Source organism: Strix uralensis, chromosome 5 (genome assembly GCF_047716275.1).
Source record: "Strix uralensis isolate ZFMK-TIS-50842 chromosome 5, bStrUra1, whole genome shotgun sequence".
Taxonomy (NCBI): Eukaryota; Metazoa; Chordata; class Aves; order Strigiformes; family Strigidae; genus Strix; species Strix uralensis.
In genome coordinates, this window is record NC_133976.1 from 35,099,012 (window position 1) to 35,120,923 (window position 21,912).

Genomic DNA, 21,912 nt, shown 5'->3' on the forward strand with positions numbered 1-21,912 from the left:
GGCACTTTAAAAATAATATGCACCTAAGCTGGTTTATAAAAACAAAACAACCTTCACCACCTCATGTGAATAGGGCGAGGGCAGAATTTAGGGCTGTTACTTGGGTTCAGGCAAGATCATGATCAGTATAATTGGCCTCTGCACCCCTAAAGTTTTTGAGTAGGTGACAGGCGACCAGATAATGCCATGTTTGTACCACAGCCTTCAGTGCTCCTGTCTTTAACAGAAATACCTTTCCACCTCATCTCCAGATAAACAACTGTTTAATGCTTCTGTAAGTTGCAACCTGACTACTAACCTGTGTGAGAACCAAACTTGGCCTTAGTGAGTCTGCACTGAATCTGGAAGTAATGAATGTTTCTCTGGAAAACGCACAGTCATTTATAGCTTTGTTGCATTTGCTGTTATCTAATGGATTTGAGTGCTGAGTAATAATTTCACATAATGATTGAGAGAAATATTTACTAGATTGCAAAATGTGAACCTATGCACACAGGAAGAAATTGATAGTTCTAGGAAATACAGCTTGAAATAATAGAATTAAAATAAGAAAGGGAGAAATTAGTTACAGGGTCTTCTTTGGAAGGAAGCTATAGAAATCCCATTCCTTGGGCTTGCCCTCTTAGAAGCAAAGTTACCTGTGTGAGCAGTCTGACATTGCAAGGATTTCAGATGCAGGGCATTAGGTGGACCTTTCCCTCCCATACAGTTGCTGTTACAGGCCTTTCACGGTGTTTGGAACAACTTCCACTACAGCTGACTGCTGCAAACGTACCCGTTTCAAGGCAGCCTGAATGTAACCTTTAGCCATGGGTGTTCTGAGTAACAAACGCAGGGCATAGTATCAATTACGTAGTGATGTACAGTGGTGATGTGTGTTAGTGATTTGTGTGTGTACTCATTGTTTTACTGCGAAATACTTACCGGCTGTTTGCTCCAGGAAAACATTCCATTTCAGAATATAGTTGCCAAAAAGCAAGAAGATGCAGGATTCACACAGGTACCTTGGCGATGTAACCGTATGTACTGTGGTGTTATTGCCAGCTCTGTGTCATCTGTATTTTCGTGCTTCTTAGTGTGATAGTTGTATGTGGGAGTTTGATGCAGACTTGCTGTCACTTAACTCCTCGCAGCTCCAAGTTGTTTGTGACAAATCCAGTTTTTGGAAGTTCATTGAGGGGGAGAGCAACTAGCAATGTGTGTTTCATATTACACATGATACACAGCGTACTACCATTATAGGTGGTTTGGGGGCAGGAAAATGCATAAATTCTATTGTTTTCTTCATTGTAAGTTACTTCAGTGACACCACCGTTCATTACAACTGATGGAAAACATCCTATGGTCTCCAGTGAGCATTGTCTCAGGAGCAGAGTCGTAAAGAATCTCTGTTTTGGCTTGGCTCCACAGCATCTTCTTGAAAAAGAGTACAAACTTACTGAGGAAAAAATAACATAACTATATGATACTAATTCCAGGCTTTTAAAATGAGGAAATATCTTGTATCTACAGTTAAAGTTCTTCTTTTGAAGTGTTTCTTGGTATAGTAAGGATGCTAAAAGCACCGCTTGCCAAAGTAAGTGTTACTCTTCAATCGTCAGTCTGAGTGTTCTAGAGGTTGTTATCAGCACAGTAACAGACCACTTTGTTGGCATATGGTCTAACCTCCACTGAAAACCATTGCAACAGCCTTGCCTGGAAGGAAAAAAAGCATTACAGTTATTCACCTTCAAATTGGCTCTTTTCCCTGTTGATTTACACTAGACTTTGCCCAATAATACAGTTCCTGGTGTTCCTTCTGTAGCACATGACGGCAGGGCTGCGGGGCACAGCTGTCGGTGTTAATTACTGCCTGCCTACCTGCAGTTTGGGGCAAAGCACATCCTAGATTCAGATAATTTTATTATTACTAAAAATATTTTCAGTTTTTTTCTTTTTAGTTTTGCTCTCCAGCTTCAAAGGGGGGTAGCCTGGAGGGAGAAGCACTGGAGCACATAGCGAGGTTTGAGTTCAGTTCACATTGCTGCCAAAGATCTGCTTTGTGGCTTGCAGCAAGTCACGGCACGTGGATCTGTCTCATCTGCTGTAACAGAGATCACGGTACTGCCCTGCCTTGGGGGAAGATAAATCAGCAGTTTATTGTGACACGATGACGTGCAACAGCAAGGGATACCCATAATCATCCAGTCGCGCTGCTTCTGCCTCCCCTGCCTTTTCTAGCAGGTAGTCATTAGGCTGTCGATCGCTCCCTGCCTGGGCGGCTGCAGAGCGCGCAGCGCTGATGGCCTTTTGCTTGCTGGGTAAGGTGGAGCGTGCGCAGGCTGCAGGGCCTGGCGCGGGCAGCGAGCCGAAGGTGGTGGAACCAAACTGTTGTGCCGTGCCCTTCTGCGTGGCAGAGGGTGCGCCTGCAGCGCTCGCGGCTGCAGCTCTGCGGGGGGGGTGTGAACTGTGCGTAGCTGGATCCCTTGGATGGGGGGTTCCACACGGAGTGGTTTGACTTTGTGAATCATTTTCTAGTGGCGGAGAGTTCGAGGCTGATTATAATGAGTAAAGTTATCACCAGTTTGTTTGTGATGAGGTGGCAATATGTTCTTAACTTCAAAACCATCTTTGGTTGTTTTAATTGCCTGCTGGTTTTCACATAGTTGTATCACAACTTGCTGTTTCTCACAGCATCGTTGACATTTGTGTCTTGGCTTCTCCCTGCTTGTGCTAAGATAACCAGAGAGTAATCTGGGCCGATACCTTTAAAAAAGTCGATTGCTTTTTACCTTCGGTGAAAAGAAATGTAGTATTAGAGTAACAAAAAATCTCATGAATATGAATTGTCGTAAGGTCCATCTTCTGCTGTTATGTTGGGTGGCTTTTGAACAGCTTTTTTAAGGCAGCCTTTGAATACCTTTTAGGTGGATTTGCTGCAAATTGCATTGAGAGGATTTGCTGGTTTTGTTGTTTGGGGGTTTTAAATCCACGTGTCCACAGGTAACTTGCTGTCCTGGCTAAGAGTAAATTTTGCTGGAATGTCTGCTTGTTCCTTATCTTTAGGCAGGGTGCTCTCTGGTTTAGGATGGAGTTACGTGGTGAATCATAAAATATGAAATACGTCCTCTAGCATAGGGGGTTGTACCCTCATCCCACTTCTCCCGCTGGCCCAGGCCCCTGGGAAGGTGAGCTGGGGTTCAGTGGCTTTGCCAGTCTCCAGTGAAGGGAGCAGGAAGGGAGGAAGATGGACTGGTACTTCTTGCTTTTTCCTTTGGAGAAAGATCCTAGAAACAGGGAGCCTGCACCATTACAAAAGTTAATGTGATTACATCATTGCATTAGATGTCATCAGGATAATGAAGAAATGGGAAGGGTGCTGTTCTGGGTGTGTCTCTCTTTGCTACTCAGATGGGACGTAACCTTCACAACCTGAGAGCTCGCTCTGTCACTGCTCTGGGCACTGCAGCATGCCGGTGGGGCTGTCCTACCCGTGTCACCTGGTGTCAGTAGGGTTCAGAAGGGTCACAACTTCAAATCTCTGTTCCGTCATAAATCTCCATGAAGTCTTGGCCAACTGACCTATGGGTAACCCCGTAGTAAAACCCATAGTGCATCAAAAATTTAACCCACTTGCCCCAACCCATGTAACAAGAGGTGCCTACACTGTATGGGTGGGTGGGTGTGTTTTGTATTTCCCCCAATACCAAATATTGCTGTATATTTATTAGAACACTTTAAGTAGCCTTTGAATCCCCTCTAGGAACTGCCCTGGGACACCAGGCTGGAGCTTAGGGCTTGACGCAAGGCCATGGAAGTCCCTCTCCTTGTGCCCTCTTTGGCTGGATGATGTGGCTGCAGAGCAGTTGTGTCAGCAATAGGGAGTTGGGAGTTGAATCGCTGGGTGAGGAGGGTCTCCCACACCCCGCATTGGTTATTTAATTGCTCATGTTTCAGGGATGTTGAGGTTACACAGCAAAGCCATGCACTTTGCAGAAGGAGCAGCAGCTCCGCGGTGTATTGGCATCAACTCAGAGGCAGATCTTATGCCTCCAAGATATGTCATCATTATTATTTTTATCAGGGGGAATGTCTTAGGGTTTATCATCAGTCTGATATGGTCATTTAACTACCAGGTACCATGCAGTGGTAAATAATGACAACTGATCAAGCCATGTGTGTGACAGCTTTTTCTCCTAGATGCTCTCTAATGATGGCCTTCCTTTTGGGGGGTGTGTGTGCCCTGGGGCTTCATGATCGCAGGCAGCACCGGGGTCCCTGATCCTCCTGCTGCCTGTGGGAGGAGAAACACTGCTCTGCTCTTGGCTTTGGGCAGAGCGAGCCAGTGGCCCTGCTTTGGCCATTAGCGCCCCTGATAAACATCTGCACTGCAAACACCTGCACATCAGGTGTCCCTCTGTAACTCCTGGAGAGAAAAAAATGCAGCAACGTTCCTGTCTGGTGTTAGAGGATACTCTACCCGCCATGTGTAAGCTACCTTCCTGGTCTCCAAGAGCCCTGAATTTCTGTAAAAGGCTCTGGAATTTACAGGTAAGTTCTGACTTCCAAGAGTTGTTATTTTCTTTAATCCCACCAGCTATTGCACTGAAGCATCTAGGAATCCCTGGCTGTTTTTGATTGATGCTCATCATAAAAAATTCAGTGGTTGTAGGTTTAATTTCTGCAACACTTTAGGATTAATTATATGACAACCTGCTGCCAAAATTCCTTGGGTTTGGCTCCTGCAGTGATTTTTCTGTGTTGGATTCCACTCTGGGTTTGATTGTTTACTGTGGATAATGAGCATCGACTACATTGCTGTAATTCCCTGTATTTATTGCACAGTCTATGAAAACGAAGAGCTGGTTGGAAGCTTGCTGTTGGTGTGTGAGTCTCTGAGAGTTGTGACTGAATAATATTGGAAAGGTCAGAGTCAAGTATAAGTCAAGTTCCATATCTCAGCCTATGCCTTCTCACAGTTTCATCTCCTTTTATGCAAGTAGTTACTTGTGCTTTTATTTTTTTCCTTTTTTAATCTTTACATTAGTGATTTTTTTTTAATCTTCATAGATGCTCCATTATTTTGAAAGCTGCTGCATCTAATAAGTACTCTTTAATTACTGTAATTTATCTACTTTGTTGTCTCTACATTTTTCATAAAGTATTGATTAATGTGAATATTGTAATAATAATAACAAAAAATGTTGCCAGCATAGTTTCATAACTGTAAGACAAAAGGTGTAAGTCCACCTTAGGAATCAGCATATTTGTTTTACACACTGATGTGTTGCGATGTCCGAGATGAGGCTTCTGGGGAAAAAAACAGACCCTTTTGTTGGCTGGTAGACTCCAGGACAGTGATCTCTATAGCAAAACTGAGTAAAGATTTTACAGCACTACCTGCAGAGGTGGGATCCAGAAAGGCCTTAGCTGCATTAACCAGACTGCAACAGCACTCCCTCAGTAAAAATTAGAAGTCCTACCTAATGAGCTAGTTCTGCCCCTGCCATTTGTCCCCACGTGCCTCTTGTCTTTTTGCATGTTCTGGGCTTGCTCACACTCAGAAGCGTTTCTGTCCTGGTGGCGCCGACACTGCTCAGGTTCAAAACAAGGTATCTTTCCTCCCACCAGTTTGCTTGATGCAGTGATGGCCCTTTGAGACCTGGCAGATGGTTCTCCTGACATGCAAGTCACCTGGTTTTAAATTCATGAAACTCCTCACCTGCTTAAGCTTAATCTTGACTGCATGTTTTTGCAGGACCCAGATCACGATCGCTGCGTGTACAAAAATCAACTTGTGACACGTGCACAGCATGCAGCAAACGGCAGGTGAATGCCGAGGGGGGAGTGGTGGACATAGTCAACCAGATGTACTGAAAAGCTCTTTGCAGCTGTAGATTAAATGGTGGGTTTTTTTTCCTCTTAGGATGCATGAAAAGGTCCATGCCCCCAAGCAGACATGGGGCAATAAGACTGGCTTATAACTTAGACAATAAATTTTTAATTAACTGCATTCTGTTTGTTTAAATTACTTTCCTCTTCAAGACTCTATTTTCTTGGGAATAATGTCTTCCAGCATGTCTTCCCTCAGCCTCTGACGCAGTGATCATAACTGCATCTCCATCTATTTGAGGTGATGTCATACTCATCATGACTGACAAAGCCCCTCCTGGCTTAGTTGCACTAGCCCAGCTTCACTAGATGATTACAGCTGCAGGACACGCATCTGAGTGCTCCTCTTCCTTCAGAAGACTTGGCTTCAAGGGACTGACACCTCTGAGCCTCCCTCTCCCCAGCCAACATCCTCACCAAGCCCCTTGAGCCTTGACCTTAATTTCTACCCTTGCTCCTCAGAGTGATGTGCTTTTGCCTAAGACCCCACGCCCATCTATTAGTAAATTTAGTAAACACAGAAGCTCAGTACCACTTGAGCAGCATCAAGGTAAGACTGTCCTTTCGCACCTTGGGTGTTACCACCCAGTCAAACCAACCCAAATCTAACAAAGCTTCTTTGAATTTCACAGAGCAGCCAGCCAGCCACCTTGAAGGACAGCAGGCTCTGGCACAGCTTCTGTCTGTGTTACCCATGGAGGTACCTCACGAAAGTACAGTTGGGTTAATCTTCGAAAGTAAAGTGATGCCTGGAATATTCCTCCCAAGGAAGGTAGGGAGCCATCATGTGCTAAATTTCCTGGTTTTGGCTGGGATAGAGTTAATTTTTCTTCTTAGCAGCTAGAATAGTGCTGTGTTTTGGATTCAGTATGGGCTTTGGTATGAGAAGAATGCTGATAATACACTGATGTTTTCAGTTGTTGTGAAGAGATCAAGGACTTTCCAACCCCCTGTGTCCTGCCCGTGTGCAGGTGTACAAGAAGCTGGGAGGGAGCAGAGCCAGAGCACTGGTCCCAAACTGGCCAGTGAAGTATTTCATATCATGTAGCGTCATGCTCAGTATATAGAGGGTCGGCTGGGAAGGAGGGGGTTCTCTCTTGTGGGATCTTGGTATTTTGGGATTGTTAGCCTGGAACGGGCTGAGAGTCAGTTGGAGGGTGGTGGGCAATCACATTGTCCATTACCCATTTGTACTTTCTATTGTTTTATTTTATTACAATTATTAAACTGTTTTTATCTCAACCTGCGAGTCTCCTTACCTTTACCCTTCCAATTCTCTCCCATCCCCTGGGCAGGGGAGGGTGAGGGAGCAGCCGTGTGGTGTTTGGCTGCCGGCTGGGTTTAAACCATGCCACTCAGTGAAGCCCCCTGTTTTGATGGGTACTTCTAGTGTGCAGGAGGACACAGCCTCGGGGGTTTGAGTCCTGCCCTTGTTTGGTCTGTGCAGCAGATGACAACACAGCCCACACCATTTTGCAGCACTCAGTACCTAGAGCCCCCACTGCAGCACTCGCAGTAAATGGACGCTTTGCCACATGCATTTGTTTTTTTGAGCTTGGAGCATCTGCAGACAGGAGAGGCAGGGTGAGGACAGACTAACTGAAAACAAGATGTAAAGGAAGGGGAGCCCAGACAACACAGAACAAGATTAAATATGCATATGTACAGAAGTAATAGTAATTACGCTGCTTTCTGAATGAAACCACTTGAGCCAGAATCATTTAAGACCAAACACAGACTACTGTCAGCTTAGTGAAAAGAATTTATTAGAAACTGTTAAGCACTACACAAAACTAAGTTCTTAAGAGTATTTTTTCAGTAGACAGCACTCCAGCCTTATGCTACAAACACTGCATTGTGGACTTTGGCCAGCCACTGTGCTCGTAAGATACATCTTTAGGATGAGACATTCAAGCAGCATGCACAGTGAGACAGTGGAAGGAGTGCAAGGAAAACCCTTTTGATTTGCATAAGTTCACAGAAGGTACACAGTTTTGAAATTATTTTCCTCAAGGCAATCTGGATCCATGAATCACCGATACCCTAGAGGCAGCGAGGGGGCTCAGCGTCCCCATCACTTTGCCTTCAGTGCTAGTGCACGTTGGGACTTTCAGTACAAGGAGCTTCAATAAATAGAAATACAGCTTTCATACTATTTTAACAAAAACATGACTACAAGGTTAAAGTACACGCCTTCTGGGGCAGTCGCACCAGCAGAGACCTTACTGCTTTTTGGGAAAAATAGGGGGAGAGTCTATGTATTAAGGCAATGCATTTTTTTAAATTCAACATAGAAATTGTAACAACTGCATATTTTCTGATAAGTTCTGAAATATTTAATCATAAAAAATAAAGTTACTGATCACGTCCTACTCTATCTGATATTCTTCATTACATTTTGAAATACAGTGGAGCATCGCTATAGTCACTGCCCAAACAACATGGCAGCAAGTGACAGCTTATCTTCCAGCCAGGAGCTGCAAAGCAAGAAATTAATGACCCCTCTCCAGTTTAAATCCTCCATTGTTCCTTCCCACCCAATTTCCACCTCTCCTCTAAAAGGGAAAAAAAAAAAAAAAAAACCAAACCCACAAAACATTTATCTGAGTCCTGAAAGGAGCTTTATAGCAAGGCTCAACTGTATAGAGTAAAAAGATATAAAAAGTCATTAAAATCCAGAAGTTCAGAGAAGGAAAATGTAATAAAAATAAGTACGCATGGCGTGATAAACCAGGATAGACATAGCAATTTGCTACAACATTTTTCAAAAAGTGCTAACCAATTTTAGCTTAAAATAGCTCAAGAGATCATACAAATTGCTACCACAGTGTAAAACTGAGTATTTTGAAAAAATCTAAAACCCGGCTTGACTGTAGAAAATGTATTATATCTGTTTCTAATTTACATACTATTTTTATTTAGGCACACAAAAATAAATATAGACAGCCAAATGCTTCATTAAGTCTGCAGAAAGTTATAGTTAAAACCAAGTGAGCAACTGTTGTGACTAACATCACATTTTTTACACATATATATCTCTCTGTATAATCACATGTGTGTACAGGGGTGTGTATCCCTTATTTCATCCTCAAGCTTCTGCAGAAGTTACAGGATAAAGACAGTGTTTTCTGCCAAGAACAGTTAGTTTGGGAACTACCGGCTATTAAGAGATAATTTCTTAGAAATTTTGTTCAATACTTCCTGTCAAAATGGTTTCTATTCATGCTTTTGGGCCAGACCTTAGGCTGAAGCAGAAGCCAGGCCGAGCCATCACCAAAGGTTGCTACTGCAGGACAGGAGGGGGAGTGCTGAAATTTGAACAGCTGTGCCTGAGAGTACAGGAACAAATATTTCTATCTCCAAGTAAGGCTCCTTCTCCCTACAAATCTGTTCTTTCCCTAAGGAAGTTTGTGTTTCAGCCCCCCTCCCTGCTGCTACCTCACCAAACCTGGTTTTACCTCAGGTATAAGCATTGCCCTAGTACATTCAGTGACCCCACATCTACTTTTAAAATGCTTGTGGTACCTCTACTAACCTCTCTACTGAAGTGGTCAGGGAAGTAGAAAACCCACTGCATGTGACTTCAGATTGCACCCAGTCAGTGATACCAGTCTGGTGAGCCATGCTACAGTCCCTAGTTAACGAGGAAAAGTATTATACAGCTAAGGTTGCCAGCTGTGCCAGTCTCTGATCAACTGGTAGCCTAGTAATAAATTCCAGCTTTCTTGATTTTACGTAAACCAGTTTCTTCATGTTTCTGCAGATCCAGCTCTAGTATCCAAATTCCCTACTAGCTAAGGGCAGGGTTAGAGATGAACTGAGGTTGTCAGTGTGTGGCAAGTGAGGGCTTTCAGTTATTCAAGTTCATCCCACTATCTTGAAACAAATTGAAAAACATCACAAACAAAACCAAGCAGCATAATTTTTATTTGGTGTTACAACAGATGTGCAGCACCCATCCATGGTTTGGACACTGCATTTTACTGTTTATGATTCTTCTTTTTAAAATCTAAACAGTTCTTCTGTTCAGACAACTCCACCCTGTGCTTTTTTTTTTTTTATATATACATTGTGACCCCTGCATTCAGCCTGTCCAGTTAACACTAGAAATATCTGTCAAGGCAATACATTATTTTATCTTTGCTATAATTAGGGAGATCAAAAGAAAAAAATTTACTTTAATCTGACCAATTACATGTACTGTACATACCTGTTCCAAAAATCAATGTACTCAGAAGTTTCTAATTTAATGCACTCTGTTACTCAAGTCAAAACGCTGTACATCTAAGTATCCACACAATCGTACATTCCTAATGATTCTTCTTTACACCTTAATTTTTTTTAGACATCTGTTTTTAAAAAGGAATAAAGAAGTTGCTCTGTAGATCTATATTTATTTAGAACAAAACATTATATACTACATTGAAAAATAATTTTATCAAAACCAGATTTAAATCACTGTCATGTACAATTTTCAGTTAACGGTTCGTGTTGAAATTGCACTTTGCAAATAGAATAAAATTAAAAACTGAAAACATGTTCTATTTCCTTTCACAGGAGACTGCCTCTTCAGGATTTTTCTTCCGTGAATGTTTATATTTGTCTACATACGCCTTCACTAGATTTGCCACTTTTGCAGAATTAACTTCTCCGCTCTTGCTATGACAAACCTACAACAGTTTTTAAGAAAAAAAAAAAGTATTTGAAACATTTCTGTTGATTTGCCACTGTTTCACACTGTTTACCTTCCCAACACCCCAGATTTCTCCACGTCAGGCAGAACAACTTTGGAAACTCCTAATACTTCTCCCCAGTTGCTTCCCAAATACTTCTGAATTCCCATTCAACTCTTTCACACAATAAATGAGTTATGTTCTGAGGAACTGAAAACGCTCTCATGGAAAAAGACCAAGATATTTTTGCTTTTCCTGTTCCTCTTCCCAGCAAATACTGGTTGTTCCCACAAGATTAAGAAATCCACCCCAAACCCTACTGCAAGTGAAACATATGCATTTCAGATGAATAAATCAACTTACTTTATCTACAGCTTTCCGCACAATTTCTTTATATTCTTCCTTAGTGATGTCTTTATTTTGGTAGAAAGGTTTAATAGCTAGTTTGACCTCTTGTGCTGCTTTTTCTTGAATTAGCAATTTCTAATAAAAAACAAACTTGATTATTATTTTTCAGTGCCTGCATATGTATCTTTATCAATCACAAACGAAAACTTCACAAAGTTACTACACAAGACTAGAAAACCACGCTCCCCTCACATTTTGGCTCTCATGCGAGCTCTCTGTACTTTACTAAGAACAGAAAGTTGTCCCACAGCAATTTAATATTCATAATAGTGCTGCTTTAAAGACTACATTAAAGATAGTCAACTTGATAGTTTATGTCCTACAGCCACCGTGAAAGTATCGTGTACATGATGGTATTAAGTATATTACACAGGAGGGGTATTGTCATAGTTCGCTATTTTTCAGTATCTCCATTTTTATTACATATATATTTATATATAAAAAACATATATATACACACTCTGAACTTTGAACTTGCCTGGTCCTTCTTCGAGCTATCTGCGCTGGCTTCCACTGTTACACTTGCTTTGTTTTCTCCCAATTTTACAGCTGCATTAGAGCTTTTGATGTGACTCGATGACATTGCATTACCCGAACTTGGTCCCTGAACTGTTCCCATGTTTCCCAGGACTGCTGCTGTTGGAGCAGGCAAGGCTGGAGCACTCATGTTATTACTTACATGAGCAGCATTTGGAATACCCTGTTTTAAAAAGTTGTTAGTAGTTAATATATTATCTTTCAGTATGACAACGTGCCTTTCTAGAAGCCTCAGCAGCTATAGAAAGAGCATCTATACTACATGCTTTGGTTCATTAGCTAATTTCCACACTGTCCATTATTACACAACATAAACACATTATATCAGATCTACTCAAAGGAAAAAAAAAAAGCTTGAAAAGTAAAGCATCCTCCATGTCACCACTGTGGTTGCTAGATTCTGGTTCTGATCCCAGTGATAAAGCAAACAAAGTCTCCTGCAAACAGGCATGGAGGGAGTTAGCACAAGGGAAAGGAAGCTTACGGCTGCAGAACCTCTCTACTTGTCACAGGAGTGTATAGGAAGCCCTGTTCTGTAAATCAGATTACCTTTTTTTTTTTTTAAATCAGCACATAAACATACGTATAAAAAGTTACTTTAAACCATACTTGCATTCCCACATCACAATGATGCTGCTTTGAAAACATTTTATTTTCATGTTCATTATCAGCTTGAACTTCTGAATGAATTTCAAATGTAAATACACCTACAAATCTACTTGAGGCTAGAGGTGAAATGCTGGTTGAAGCACCAGGATGTGTTCTTCAGGAAAAGACCTTTTCTGTACGTTTCCAAACATCACCAAAAGACCACAGGCACTGTTGCTGCTTTGGAATTGAGAAATTAGTAGTTCTCAAACCTGAGAGAGAGGTCAATTTTAGCAAAAGCCAAGAATACATCCTCCCAACATGCTTCTGACAGGCTGGCCTAAATGCTACTTTTTGCAGGTAATCACCATTACTCTTTTCACATCTGCATTTATCCAGATGGAAAATAATGAAACAGGAATTTGAGCTCCTTGGAAAGGACAGAGGTATTGAGCTGTTATAATCAGCATGCCAACGCTCACCAGTGAGCTCTCTTAATTTTCCTATCCAGAGGAAGGACAGGTGGAGTCCTGCAGTATTCAGTCATTTCTATTGTGCTACCACCAAGGACTTGTTCGATGAAAGCTCAAAGAAAAAGCAGCAGCAGCTCTCAAAAAGCATTCGAGTTCATGGACACCCTTCCACAAAAGCAGGTAAGAGTACAAATACAACAGGGACTTTACTAACAAATAACTGTATTTTGGAACAATACACAATACTTACATAAATGTGTTTACTGCTGCACTAGATACTATATTTCACAGAGGTTTGTGGCCTACATTCTGTGTTCCTACATTTTAGAGGTTAAGCCTACTGAATTTCCAATTGTGAAAATATTTTAATTACAGTCAGACATCTACCAGCATTTTAGCTCCAACAGTACCATACTGTTTTACCTTGATGAGTATTAAAGTATATCATATGGCCTGTAACCTCACTCAGTATTTCCCACAGTACTTAACTCCTTCTGCTCTAAGTTAATGAATATGAATGGCTAACAGCAGTTGAAAGTGAAAACAATGTAGGCCATTTATCTTCAGAGATGACGCATGAAAACAGAGGGTTAGAAATAATTGTTCTAGGACATCACTTTTTCAACCTGGAATGTAGGGGAAAACTTTTTAGGTTAGATCAGGCAGCCTGCAACGGAAGAAAAGCACAAACCTCAGTCAACCCCTGAAGAGAGCCCTTTACACATCACAGATGAAGTGTTACATCTACTCGCAGGGCCATGCATTCTCCTGGAAGCTGTTCATGCTCCTTTCCCTGATATAAAAGCTCCTAATATAAACAGCTGGCTAGAGGAGGAGCGCACATACACAAAGATTGTTTTAAGATATCTTGAAAGTCACAAAAAGATGGTCTGACCTGTCCCAAGCACAGCAGTCTTTTTGAAACTGGAGAAACGAATTGGGAGTTAGGTCTTAAACAGGGCATACAAAAAAAAAGGAGAACCAGGCAAGAAGGGGGAAGTAAAACATACCAAAAAACTTAGAAATTGTTAACAAAAAGGCTCAAAAGATTAAACAGAATAGGAAATGCACATGAGTGGGGTGGCTGCTGAGATAATAACTGGAGAATGGAAGTGTGGAACAATGGGTGCTATGCAGTACTTCATACTCTTCCTCTGCTGATATACCCCATGGAATCAGAACTGCAACAAGGAGGTTCAGGTCACTTCCTACAGGCTGCTGAAAGGGGATTCAAGCATTTCCTAAAACTTAAAAATCAGGTTTCGAAGGGGAAAACTTAAGTTTTGGAAACAGATCACTTCTAAGAAGAAAAAGGTAATGGACAACATTGATGAAATTTTTCAGGGTTCCATTACCAGCTGGAACACCTCATTGCCATAAAACCCCCAGTTACGATGTAGTGTATTATTATTTAAAAGCTACATCCCCAAAACAACCTATATTCTCATGGATACTTCCACTTAAAATTTGGTGTGGGGTGGAAGAAGACAGGCAAGAGAGAAAGAAACTGCAAGTATAAATTTATCAAGACTATAGTATTCAATAGAAGAAACCCTTAACTGATATTACTTCAATATTGCCCTTGCCATGGCTTCTGATAAAGCATACCTGCAATTGTTTTCCATCTTGCTGTGAAGCAATGTAGTTGACTTGTTGAGATGGTGGGGGTGGAGGTGGAGGCGGAGGTAATCCCTGAGACAAATTAGTGGGAGCAGCTACCTGTATGAGAGGCACTCCGGTAGGGAGATGCATGGGCATTGGAGGGGGGATGCTGAAAGGATTTCGTTGCATATTCATCATGGGAGGATGGACACCCACTGGATACGGAAAGATATTCATAGGTTGGTGCTGCGCATTCACTTGTGGCATTACATTCATCTGTTGCTGCATCATATTTATTGGTAACTGAGAACCATCACTTTGCTGGTTGCCTTGGTCTTTGAGGTTTGGATCTATCAAAAGAAAAAAACAGACAGCATATGAAGTAGAAAATCCACACTTTATAAAGCAAAAGTGGAGCCAGGTATCTAAACTCTTCATGGAGTATCAAAAAGCTTTCTATCGTCTGAGCATTTTAAAGATACTGTGTTACATTATTACGCTCATCACCAGACACCACACGGAGCCAAATGCCAGTTTCTGAGTTTAAAAAGTTTGGGTTACTATGGAAGCCTGCATTTTGATCTACTTGTTCCCACAGCACAGCTAATAAATTATTTCATCACAACGAACCAGTAATTCTCCCCTAAAGAGCAGAAAGGCAACATAACTTATCCAGCTTCTGCACTTGCAGAAGGTTACTCAGACGTTACCAGATATGCAATGCTCTGCTCCCCTCTGCCTCATTCACACACAGTCACTGTAGCCATTTCTGGTAACTACAGAAATACTGTGCTGGGGTTTTTTTCACTGAATAATAAATCATCCTCAGCCAATTTCAAAGATGTTTACATTCAGAAAGAGTGGTTCAAAAGCCCTGTAACAGTACAACAGGTAAAGCCTAAAAGTAAAAATAACCTCTTTGGGTGACACTTACTATCTCACTGTCTTCAACAGAAGCCAAAAAGTTAAAGTCTAGATACAAGCAGCAAACCTTCCAAGAGTCAAGAAACTGGTTCTGAGAAATGGTTGATACAGGTTATAATTCAGATGTCCTTCCCTCAGAATCCCTTTCCTTGAGGAACCCTGTTACCTAATTCACAGGAATTGGAATTTAAACCCTTATGCTTCACCCCAAAACACATTTTTAAAGATCAGGGGATAACATAATCACTGAGATTGGAATGGACCTATCAAGACCATCTAGTCCAATCTCTCTGCTCAAGCAGGGTCAGCAAAAGCAGGCTGTCCAGGACCATGTCATGATGGCAACCTAGCCTGTTTTATCCAGTTCTGAGAGATCACTGTTCTATTCTCAGCTGAATTCATGTTCCAAAAGTGAATATAACAGTGTGATTGTTCCTGAACTGTGTGAAATAAGTCTGTAAGTCACACAATATACTCAATTAAAGGTTTGATAAATTTTGCCTGCAGCAGACTGAAGATTGACGAAGTTTTCTCAAAACTAAGCAGCCACTGATGCAGTGGTCTCTGAAAAGAGAAAACTGCATACAGGCATGAAAATGGTATATAGGATGAAAATGGATAAAAATGAAAGACAAAACAAGGAGACATTAGGAAAGTGCAAGTGTGGTTGCCTTCAGAAGTGGATTTTACAGTTTTTAAATACAATTCACATCTGTCTTTTACTTCAGATCATTAATAATCTGTGGATGACTTATTAGCTATTCAGAATCAATCTCATCCACAGTTAACTCACTTTCTACCAAAAAGTTTATTTCCATCAGGGCAGTCACCTTTTAGATGTAACATACTCAAAAATATTAACTTCTATTGAGACTTTAGAGGAATTTTAATGCTGACATACAGTAAAAGTACTGGTTTTGTATTTATAGATCTCCCCTAAATTTAAGTGTATAAAGAGGAAAATGCTTATTTAAAAGCAAGATAAACATCAACATAATAATTTGTTATCTCTAGAATCTACAGTGAGGGTCTGGCACAGGCAAATGCAAATCTACTTGAAAAATATTACCCTTTTCAAAAGGTGTACAGATGCAAAAAGTAACCATGAAGACTATATGCTTTCACTTCAACCAAATCCATTTACTTAAGTAAGTAACACTCTTCAGATGCATAGTCCTTAAATTACATCTAACTTCAAGCAAAACCCAAAAGCCATCAAAACGCCATCAAAACACAAGAAATCTCCAAACTCCACACCTACAAACCTCCATATTGCAAAAAGACTATAGATTCACCCTGTATTATTTTGAACAACTAATCAACTCAAGATAGGTGAATATGACTAGGATTTTACTCGGCTACTACAGCTGTGACTAAGCTTTTATGCTTCAAAACTATGAATACCTTGTTCAGGTGTCTCCTCTTCTTGTCTCATTCCCCATCCAGACTGTGGGCTTGATGAATTGCGTCCTCTTCTTGAATAATAATTCTGCACATCAGCAGGTAAAGTCTTTCTTACAGCCCAGCTGGATGCAGATGTCCACCCAGATCTGTCAGCAGGTGTATCAAAAGAATAGTCTTGTTCATTCTTACGCTTGTATGGCTGATGTTCTGGGAACCTTGAAGTTTCATTCCCAGAACCATTTGAGTTCCCTGAGAGAGGTTTTCTGTTTTGCCAGTGATTTTCACTCTGGTCTCCATACATGAAACCACCTCTTCCACGTCCACCTCGGCCACGCTGACCTCTCCCTCGATTTGGAATCCAACCTGAACCAAAGTTTTTATTCCAAGACTGTCCTGAATTATCATGCCTGCCATCTTCCCAGTGAGGTTTATCTCTCTCTCTGTTCCTGACTTCTGGAACAGAGTTTATCCTTTCCATTACCCAGTCTGGACAATCATTCCTCCGCTTGTCTGAAGAACACTGATCATCACTGTTTTTTTCTGTACTGTCCTTCTCTTTTTTAAGACTTTCATTTTGTTTTTCTTGATCACTTCTTCTGTATCGATCATTTCCTCTGGGACTCCTCCAGCTGTCATTTGTCCATCTCTCTTTCCATCGAGGTGAATGACTGTCTCTCTCATTTCTAGAGAATGAAGAACCTTTATTTCTTGTCCTGGACCGTGATCTTGACCTAGATCGTGATCGTGACCTAGACCACCTCCTATTTCTTCTTTCTCTGTCACGATCCCTTCGTTGACTATCTCTATCACTGCTTCGAGATCTAGATTTTTGCCTTGGAGATGAATCCTTAGTTCTTGACCGAGATGATGATCTCCTGCTTTCCCTGACAGTTTCCCTTTTGGGAGATCGAGATGGTGTTTTTTTCTCATCTTTGAGCATGTCTCTCTTTGGAGACTGAGATAAGGATCTCTGTCCCTCCCTGACAGTTTCCTTCTTAGGTGATCGTGAGCTCCTGTCTCTGGTCATCTCCCTTTTAGGGGATGGTGACTGAGATTTCTTGCCCTCTCTCCTAGAAGGAGACCAAGTTGTTGATGGAGAGTGAAATCTAGACCTTCTAGTTCGAGTCTTTTTATCTTTTTTGAGTTCTGATTGGCACTCTCTTTCTTGAGGAACAGTTTCATCTTTTTCATCAGAAAGTCCTGAAACTGATGTACAGTTTCCTACATCATACTGCAAGGAATTCACTTCTCCTTGCTCTGTACTTTCAGCCGGTGGTAACTGCTCAATCTGAGGTTCATTCTGGTCACTACAAAATGAGTCACAATCCATTGGTATCATCTCATTGTTATCTTCACCAAAATGTTTATGTTCAGCATTTACCTGGGGTGACTCTGAAGTTCTACCCGCTTCACTTTCTGGCATGGTGCTCTCTTTTAAGGATTGTTCTGATGTACTGTCCATAGAAATACTGTGTATTAATGTATCTGGTTCTTTATCTTGAACAGTTTTTAAGTTATGAATATTTGTACTTGCACAGTCTACTACTGTTTTTATTTCAGCCTCGGAATCATCTATTTCTATGGCTGCTGGATGCTCAGGCAATTTGTTTCTGGGGCTTTCTAACAGCTGATCTTTTCCCAAAGGTTCTGGATACTCCAACAATTCATTTCCTGGACTAGCTACTGGTTGATCGATTGTCAAAGTTACTACATTCTCCATCAGTTCATTTTGAGGACTAGACAATATCTGATCTACTTTTTCAAAAGTTGCATGGTCACATACTTCATCTCTGGGACTAGCTACTGTTTCCATTTGTTCAAGAGTATTTTCACAGATGTCCTGATTCTTAAAAGCCAAATTTTTTTCACTAAGTCCTTTTACTTCAACTTCCTGACTTTCATCCCCTGAAGTTAGTACTGGAGGTTCTTGGGCAGAAAAGCTTACATCCATGTTGCCTGAAGTATCTTCATCTTTGTCACATTCTCCTGTAGTTTCCTCAACTTCAGCATGTTCACTACAGCTTTCCAATCCATTTGCAGATTCTGTTTCCGCATTCTTTTTCTGTGGAAGGCTTGCGTTATTGCTTTCATTATCTGACTGCTGGTCATTATCTAATGTTACAGTAGCTTCAGACTCAGCAATGTCATCATCTTCCACTGAATCATTGGATGATTTTTCAGAACGTGCAGAACTTCTCAGTTTCTTTTTAACCACAGGTGTTTGTTGTTTAACTAGTCTTTTAGACTTCCGTTTTGGAGGAGCCTTCTCTGATTCTGAAGGACATTTATTCAGAGATGGGTTACTGCCATCAGGGGCACCGCACGCAGAACTGCTTGACCGAGGTGAGCTCCGAGATTGACCCAGAGTCTCATTTTTGCTGTTCCGTGCAGACCTTCTTCTAGGAGTAGTATTAACCAATTTCCTTCTAGTTCCTCTAGCACCAGAAGAACCAGAGGCTTGCTTTTTCTCTTCTCCTTCTTGGGTACATGCAACAGCATATCCTTTGCCTAAAGACTCTAATAAAAGCAGAATACATTAAAGTTTGATAATAACCATTTATCCAAACACAGTTAAGAACATAAAATGACCTTCTCCAGTTTAAAAGAGATCCTCAAATAATACAATTTAAGATTTAGTATGAAATGCTGCCACAGCAATTTTTTTTTTTTTTAATGCAGACTTTTTTTTAAGAGAACAGAATCAAGCTAATGAAGTGACACGTTGGACATTTAAACACCCATTTGAGAAGCAGTGCCAGCATGGCTACAAGAACAATAACAGCACTCACAATGAAACTGCTATTGATATCGCTGTTCAAAGATAGTCAGCATGTAAGCTGTTAGAAAAGTAATGAATTAACCACAAAACATTGTTAGCATATAGCAGATCCTGTCATTTCATAACGCAGGCATTGTTGGCAGTGAAGCCTCACTACAGAAGTGAAACTCAATACTACAGACTGACATTTTTAAATGGCTGTCAGTGGATGATCACACAGGAAGCAGTTGATCAGAAGCAGCAATGACAGCATACCTCTCTACAAGATCAAATTTCAGACAGTGTAAACTCATTCACCAGTTATAAGACAGACCCTGCATGCTCCATGGCAAACTGGACTTAAAAATCTGCTGCAAGGCACCCAGGATGCCGGCAGTGCCTAATGAACTGAATAAGGAGTGCAAGTTTTGGGTCAGCCTAGGGTGCATCAAAAAACTAAAGCTATAAGAAGAATGACCATAAGTAGCGCACAGCAGCACAGGAGTTCTTGTGTTGACACAGCATTAATTTATTTCATGCTGCCCACAATCTGACAAAAGTCTTTGTAGGGAAGCCAAGGGTTATATTCACTGCAAAGGTAACAGACTGTACTCTTGATACTTATGAAAGCTTATGAGGGACAGCTCACAAATTAAAGATTAATCATAATTAAGTAAATATTCCTGAATGTAATACTCACTTCAGAACTAAATTAATTTCTTAAGATGTCCATTAATTTGTTTCATACTTTGTGTAGATTTCAAAAAGAATTCATTATTTGGTGTTTAAATGGATTCTTTTTACAGCTTTGATTTCATACACAAATCATGGAAACTTGCTAAGAAAGATTAATTGCTATGGATTTTGCAATGAATTTGTCACATCACACTTAAACACTTGATTCTCCTGCATAACATTATTTCCCATGCTTTTACTGCACTATTTGTTTAATGGATTCTTAAACAGATTATATAAAAATAAGATAGGAATAAGACAAGTAAGTAACAGCACAAAAGCCTCTTTCTAACACTTACTACTTTGTTAGCAGAATGAAAAACATATCACTGTCTATTAAATGCAAACATATAATCCAATAACCTTAGAGAAGTAACTCCGCAAGCACCTTGCTAGCCTTTAAAAGGCTAGAACAGAGCACAGGACTATAATCATCTCCTTTGATGTCACATGTAAACACACAGTAACTTGCCTGAACATGAAAAAAATGTAGTTTTGGTTTCTGGATGTCCATTGATCAAATTACCACTTAAGATAATGAAAACTAACAGCATCAATCATTCAGAAGATAGCATATATTTAAAAGAAGACAACATGCGTGGTAAAGAAGTTCCAAAGGAGTTTTAGGTGACTGGCACTATTTCAAGGTATCTACTGTAACAGTCTCTCCAATAATTTTGTTAGAAAATGACCTCACAGTGGTTAACCAGCAGCTTCTCAGCTGCATGTGGCTGTCTCACACTAGTTAGGTCTTCAAACCTACTACAATAGCCAGGAAAAAAGTCAGATGTTACATGTAATTACAAGTTTTTCATATCTGTGATGATTTTCTTCAAGGGGGAAGAAATCACCTTGCAATAATAATAAAAAAATAAAAATCAGAATACAAGTGGAATGTGGGAATCCTGACAGAATTAAAAGGCAAGTTATTTTCGTAGCACTTTCAAAGTCTAGTTGTGAAACACAAACCCCTTTTCAGCATTCCTTACTACTTGTGAAATATTAACAGACAAGCTTCACAAGCTTTGGAGTTGGACCAAACACAAGGCATTTCAGCTCACTGAATCTTTATTTAAGAATATTTTAATCATGCAAAAACTGCATAATGCCAGCCTAAATCATAATGGTATTTGTAGACTCATTAATGAATTTTCAGGTCAAATTAGTAAAAAGACTATTTAACAGCAAGAGAATCTAAAAATCACTGTACCAGCTACAGGGAAGATTCAGGCAGTACAGTTATATGATCATCATTGATATTTGTATGTGTCCTTGCACAGCTCTGGAAGCAACTGTCAACTACTACTCTGATGAAAAACTGTGTACTTTAGGTGTGACCAAGAGATGAGGGGAGTGTAAAAAGATTAAAAGGCTTATGCTACCACCTTTCAGGCACAATTTAGTAAGAATCACAAGATCCAGTTTGCCTTTTCTTTGGTATGCATTTATTTACAGTATTGTCTTCATTCTTCTCCTGTTCTGCACCTTTGCAGAAAGTTCCAGTCTCCCCAGTTTCCTCCATCTTCTGCCTTTTCCTTCAGCTCTCATACTTCCAATAAGAGGAGGCCTTGTTCCCCTCTCCTTACATATATTTGCCATGCATCTCTAACAGTACTCAAGTTAGATTTCTCCTTGCTTTCGTCCTTACATTTTCTTGTGCATATCTGTCTTTTCCTCACTTGCTATATAAAAACTGAATGGGGAAGGAACACTCACTCAACAGAATGTGACCATATGTTGGATATGAAGGGACATCTTCATATCCAACATCCCTTAGTTTCAGTAGGAAATTTGAAGACTCTGTCTTAATTCCTGCATGCTCCTTATCAGTAGGAAGTCTTTAAGTCAAACTTGAAGATGACTTAAAACTCTAGCATCAACATACTACAATGTTTTAAGATTCAATCTTGATGACTGTCTTCAACTTTGTCCACAGTAT

General features: G+C 40.5%; 1 protein-coding gene across 8 annotated transcripts in view; it reads right to left on the minus strand.

Moving 5' to 3' along the window:
* Window positions 1-9,779: 9,779 nt before the first annotated feature.
* Window positions 9,780-21,912, minus strand: part of SCAF11 (SR-related CTD associated factor 11) — a 48,428-nt gene continuing 36,295 nt past the window's right edge. For all 8 annotated transcript variants that reach the window (XM_074870413.1, XM_074870408.1, XM_074870409.1 and 5 more), the window contains exons 11-15: window positions 16,481-18,997; window positions 14,159-14,502; window positions 11,431-11,652; window positions 10,908-11,027; window positions 9,780-10,541 (exon numbers count right to left, since the gene is read on the minus strand). In XM_074870413.1, the coding sequence (XP_074726514.1) occupies window positions 10,413-10,541; window positions 10,908-11,027; window positions 11,431-11,652; window positions 14,159-14,502; window positions 16,481-18,997 (3,332 nt within the window). In that variant the 3' untranslated portion in view covers window positions 9,780-10,412. The remainder of the gene's footprint in view (window positions 10,542-10,907; window positions 11,028-11,430; window positions 11,653-14,158; window positions 14,503-16,480; window positions 18,998-21,912) is intronic.